The sequence below is a fragment of the Ambystoma mexicanum genome, chromosome 2p (genome assembly GCF_040938575.1).
Source record: "Ambystoma mexicanum isolate Mex_15411 chromosome 2p, UKY_AmexF1_1, whole genome shotgun sequence".
In the NCBI taxonomy this organism is placed as follows: domain Eukaryota; kingdom Metazoa; phylum Chordata; class Amphibia; order Caudata; family Ambystomatidae; genus Ambystoma; species Ambystoma mexicanum.
The window spans coordinates 763,075,199-763,081,198 of NC_090923.1; the positions used below are offsets into that span (position 1 = coordinate 763,075,199).

A 6,000-nucleotide genomic window follows, 5' to 3' on the forward strand; every position below is an offset into this window, starting at 1 on the left:
ACACTGAGGGTCTCATTACGACTTTGGAGGCAGATAAGGGTATGGCTGATTAAGGGCATGGCTGCCTCCAAAATCGTGTCCAGGTACGGGTTCCCTGAATGGGGAAATACTGGGCCATTCCGAGTATGGAGGGTCCGGTATTTCCTCCTTCAGGGAACCCGGGCCCGGTCCTTCCCCATTCCCATTCGAGCCCTCATATGGCTCAATGGGAATGGGGAGGGAGCTAACAATGGGCCCATTACGAACGGGTCCGTTGTTAGCTCCCTGGTCCCCTTGCGGGACCCGCTATGGATGTCTGGAAAAACCAGACGTCCCGAGCGGGTCCTTCGAGGGGACCTCGTAATTGTGCGGAATGGGTTTAACGGCGCCGGCAACATTACCGGCTCTGTTAAACCCATTCCGCACAAAATATAATGAGGCCCTGTATCTCACATCTCCTGTTATGCTACGGGTGTTAGGTGGAATGGACAAGCAGGTTTTTCCCCAACACATAGAGATATTTGCAATCGAATTAAATGGTTTGGCAGGTTTTTTTTTTCTGTAGGGATTGCCATGATCGTTTATTATTATTATTATTATTATTATTATTATTATTATTATTATTATTATAATTAGGGTACTTAGCAAACGCGAGCCTAGCTTCAGGAAGAAACAGAAACAGAGCGCTTTACAAACATAGGGTGAAGAACAAGGTTAGGGAGCAGAGAAACAAGGGAGTGGGGCTCTAACAACAGGGGATGCAGGGCAATTGTCAGCAATGGGGTCTACAAGTAACCACAGGAGGAAACAGCGGGGATCAGATCGCCCAGCCTCAGGTATGGTGGGGAGTGGCCAGTGAATGCACCAGGTGATCTTACTGAGTAATATCACATTTTTAGTTGAAGCAAGACAACTGAGCACATAAGCTCATTTTTCTTCTATTGATGTCCTAAAGAAAAACAAAAAAAAATGTTATAGCACATTTCGAATGTGCAAAATAATACTTTGAGGCAAAATATGTTTCTGTTTTTTCCCAGGCAATACATATAGCATTAGACAAGCATTGGCGAAGCTAACATTTTTGGTTTTTGTGTAGGCATGTGATCTGCATTGTCCAGGCACTGCCATTACTCCCTGGTCACAAGATGGCAACAGCTGGCAAATGAGGCCAGCACCTGTGCATATTATGGCATTGCCTGGCAAGTTGTTATCTAATGCCTATACAAGGGATACATATGTGGCTTTGGCAATGCTCGTATTTAACAAGCATTTAGTGTAAGGAACAGATGCAATGGCCCATTTAATTCATATAAATGATTTGGCCGAATACACACTGGGTTAAGACAATTTTATTACAGTAGAAGCTGGTGCAGCTGCAATTAAATGAGCTCCTTCAGAAGGCTGCTCAGCAAGCACAGGGCTAAAATCAAAGAGATCTCTTGGGCTGTTCTTTGGCCGGAACGGGCCGGCATTGGGAGTGAATCGCCATAGATGTTCAATGAGTGGGTACAATACCAAACAACATCCACAGGCTGTGATCCTGCTCACTCTCATCTGTCTTCTATCGTCCCAGGACAATAGTTTCAGCTTACAGGCACTAGTTTTAGCACCATTTTATAGCCAAAATTAAAAATCAAACTACTTAGTTTTTGCCCAAGTGCAAACATCATTAGTTAATATTCGGGCAAAACTGGTTTCTCCATCCCATTTTACAAAAGCAGCTAAACTGGTACTAAATACATTTGCTCATGTTTTTACCACTGGTGCAAATGTTAATCTGGCCCCTGAATTCCGGTTACTGTTGTCTAATTTTTTTGTGCTTCTAAAATAAAACATAAAATAATTGTTTTCTAGTTCGAACAAGAGGTAGTTACTGAACATTTATTTTTTGGATGCATTAGAGATGAAGAGAGTGAGAAGGCAGTTGATCACCAACCAAATCTTAAAGGGAACAGCTGATCAATTTCATTAATTTTGGACCGAGCACTGCCAAGAAATCGAGCTGGAACTCCTTGGAATAGCAATCTCTCAATTCTTGGCTCGCTTGACTGCCACGTCTTGAAGTTCAAACCCATGCCTGGAACAGCAAAAACTACAAGTAGTCAATGATTGGGGAATCTCCTGTCCCTATCCCTGTGCTCCTCTGATAAAAGAAAACAGACAATGGGGGCCATTAGGAGTTTGCCGGTGCGGTAATAACGTACTGGTAATTCTGTTTACCAGCACGTTACCGCACCGGCAAAGTCCAAGTTTACCGGTGAGCTGACCCGAATGACCTCCAGCTAAAAGCTGGAGGTCATTCCTCTACCTTACTGGCAAAAAATACTGGCAATCCCCCCATGGAATTGACCACGGTTACCGGCACTCAGAATACAGTGGACATTCCAACTGACCGGGTGCCGGTAATGGTAGTACCGTTTGCCGGTATGCTGGTGGTAACACAGCCAGGATACCAGCAAACTCCTAATGACCTCCAATGTGGAGTGGGCATATGGAGTGATGAGTGCCGTAGCCAATTAAGGGAAAGATCAGTAAGATGGCCAATCGGCTGTAGCTCAGGGCTGCCTCAAGGAAAACGGCGGTCCGCCCTCTCTGCCTGCTGACATTTGAGGGGACCAGTAACACACATTGACCCCACTTTATCCACCCCTTCCTGATCTCTGCCGCCATCTCTTCGCTGCAGGGAGGGTGTGGGTATAGACAAAGAAGAGCTTGGTACATGGGGGCGCATAGAATTCTTGGGCGATATGACATCATATCAGCCCCGTCCTCATCATTCAGGCTCCACCCACATTGCCAGTGGGTCACGTCAATAACATATGTCCATTTCCATCACTGACTTGGCTCCACGGCCTACCAAATAATAACATCTAGTCAAACTGAAGAATATTTATGAATACAATTTACATATAACGAATTTTAGTGGCAATTATTGCATATTTGTAGGCTCTGCTACATGACAGGATTGTATTATTTGAGGGGACACCCAGCCCCCGGTTTATTTGACTTCCATGGTACCTAGTACTATGGTCAGCTCAAGAGTGCTCATATTTTGCAAGTTCTCCTTGAGGTCGTGAAGAGCGATGTGAAATCTTTGCTGAAATGCTCCAGGTTTCCGTTTTGCAACAGTGTCCTCCTACTGCGCAATACAGGATTCCTGCAATAATGCCTCTTGCTCAGAATGTGTACCCCCTGCAGAAACCCTCAACAACAACTATAGGCGCGGACTGATGCTGCATTGCATGCAGAGAGAATAACGTAAACCACAAAGTAGGCCCTGTGCCTGGGAGAAGACATGGGGGGGGGGGGAGTACTTGGTCTAGAGTGGGGAAACCCCCTACCTCGCCCATAGACGAACCCTCCTGAGCATCATGCTTGTAGAATGCATTGTGCTTTGTGTGCCTGCGTTTCATTTTAGGGCGATTTTGGGTGAAAATGATCTTTCTTGGGGATCAGTGACTTACCGACATGCGGCTGGTGCCAGGCTGCATTTCAAGAAGCTTGCCACACTCGCCCCCTTCTTTCTTGTCCAGTGGCCTCGTAGACGCCACGAGACCCGTCTGCACCCCACAATGAGTCCCTGCTCGCAATTCCAGTTACACGCTTGCAAATGGCTCCTTCTACACCCAGTTGCTGGCAGACGGCACTGTGGGCCTGTGCCGAACTACACCTTCATCTTGGAAGGGATTCCCGGTGTATCTTTATTTAAAACCAATAGAAAGTGCTTTGTTTCTTCTGCTACGTCTTGGTAGTACAATCTTCAAAAACCCCACGGCCACCTCTTTGTAACATAGAAACCGTTTAAAATTGAGCAATAGACATTTCTAGGGGTCTATGTTGATATTGAAACACAACAACATCCAGCGAGGATGAGTATCTGGACCGTTACCTGGAGGTAAGTGACAATATTTTAGAAATGAAATTAAAGTAGCTTTGGAAGCAACTGTTTTCTCGTTTGCCATTGACTGTAATACTTTTTCGTTTAGGTTATTAGGTGGTGCTTAAGTGGCGCCTATAATTAGAAACAATTGCGTTGGAGTACGAGATAGAAGGCAGACCACATGTGAGGAGGGACACACAGCTTTTGGGTGTTGTTTGTTATTTATCGACCCACTGACTGCCTATGGCTATGCTAATCCCTATGGCTACGCCCAGCCACTACCCTCCCCCCCCAAACACTGCGCTCTCCCTAGCAAGCATTAGCATCAAACATTAGCCTCCCAGTTTTTTCTAAGCCATCTGCTGAGATTGAATGGCTTAATTACAACATTAAATGACTTTTAGTGTAACAGAAATGTCGTATCCAAGTGCGCCTTCAGCCATTCCATGCACTGAGATCCTGTTAAAAATAGTCCACATCAAAGCCAACAGTTCTGGCTTGAAATATTAAATATGCATTTGACAGGTGACATCATATGCTCAGGTAATCACTCCATTGTATAGCTGTTGCGATCTCAAGGCCTGGGAGTACCTCAACACCAGTGCCTAAGAAATGCCTATGACACATGTAAACAAAAGCCCACACTGTTGGATTTGTCAATGCTTGTTTAAATGTTGTTTTATTCTCCTAAACAGGAAGCAACCTCTATGTAACCTCATGTGCAAGCTCCCTAAAATACTTACATGCAGTCACCCAGTGATGACACCCCATTGGATGATTTAGCATTGGTCCCAGCACATCTAAATGTAGGATATCACCAATACCTAAGCTTCCTTCAGCGCAGCACCACAGTCCTCAAGTGAATTGGGAGAGAGGAATATGCTATGGATCTGGACTAGAGAACAACTTTCACACTAGAGTGTGAGGTTAGGGCTGTCTGACTCCTACCTCTTCATACAGGTTGACCACCGAGCTGTTGCTGCCATTGAGCGTGGATACGAGTGCCTGGACCAAAACCTCCAGCTCCACCAGTTCATCTTTCAGGTGTTCGAAAGGCACCTCTGCCACCAATTCTGCCGTCTCAGGCTTCGCCGGTGCTTTCAGCCCATCGATCTCCTTGGTCAGGGTCTTCATCTTCTCCATGCACCAGTCTAAGTTCTTCTCAAAGTCTTTGATCTGAAAGAAAACCCGGGATTTCTTAGCAAGGGGTTCACCAAAAGCCTCTACATGGCTCAGTGTCTGAGCCACCAAAAGGACACTGGAAATATGCGCCTGACAAACTTCAAATGAGTGGGGTAAGAGCTAGGAATGGGACACACTTCACCCCAATATAGGGTCTCAGTTATGTGCTGACTGACACTGTCATAGTGCATGATTTCAGATATTGGGAGAATCAGTGAGGCCCTATGCAAGGGCATCAGGCCTGTTACTTGGGGAATGATGGAGTCTGTTCTGAGTAGCGAAGGTCAGCAATTTGGGAAATACTACATGAAACTCCATGCAAGGGTTAACAGTCAAGCAATGCAGACATCAGACTCAACATTACCGCATAAAGCCTGTGATGTGAAGAAAGACTGAAAAACTATAGACCTCCATCGCAGTAAAAGGGTGACTCTTGCTGATGCATGGCGATAGTGATTGAGGGAGCTGCTGACGCCCAAAGAAGTGTGTGCCCATTGATAGGGAGTTTACATTTCATTTAAAATCAGTTAATTTCTTTTTTATATTTTTTTTTTATTTATAGTGTCATAGCCATAATCAAATATAAAAACAAAAACACACATTTATGACTTTAAACACTTAAGATATAAAAGATTTCATGGAGCAAAAAAAAAGGAAAGAAAAATAACAAAGCAAGACTAAATAATACATAGAAACATCATTCATACTCAAAATACAAAATAAATACATTACACAATTTCAACAAATCTTGAACAGATACATTGAAAAGACTTCAACGATTCAGAATCATAAAGTGGTAAACATGGAGCTAATCCTTAGCCCCCAGATCTAAAACTTTCAGAAATTCAACGACTTCAAAAGTCATTTCATTTCTTAAGAGCATTTATCCTGGGCACTCAAAAGTGCAAGAAAGAGCAAGGCAAAATATATAGATATCGAATGTTAACACTAAAGATCAG

General features: G+C 44.2%; 1 protein-coding gene across 1 annotated transcript in view; it reads right to left on the bottom strand.

Moving 5' to 3' along the window:
• The window catches only part of LOC138566766 (olfactomedin-like), a 29,464-nt gene extending 24,443 nt beyond the window's left edge, over window positions 1–5,021 (bottom strand). The window contains exon 1 of the mRNA XM_069644411.1: window positions 4,808–5,021. Coding sequence (XP_069500512.1) covers window positions 4,808–5,002 — 195 coding nt within the window. The 5' untranslated portion in view covers window positions 5,003–5,021. The remainder of the gene's footprint in view (window positions 1–4,807) is intronic.
• Window positions 5,022–6,000: the final 979 nt, after the last annotated feature.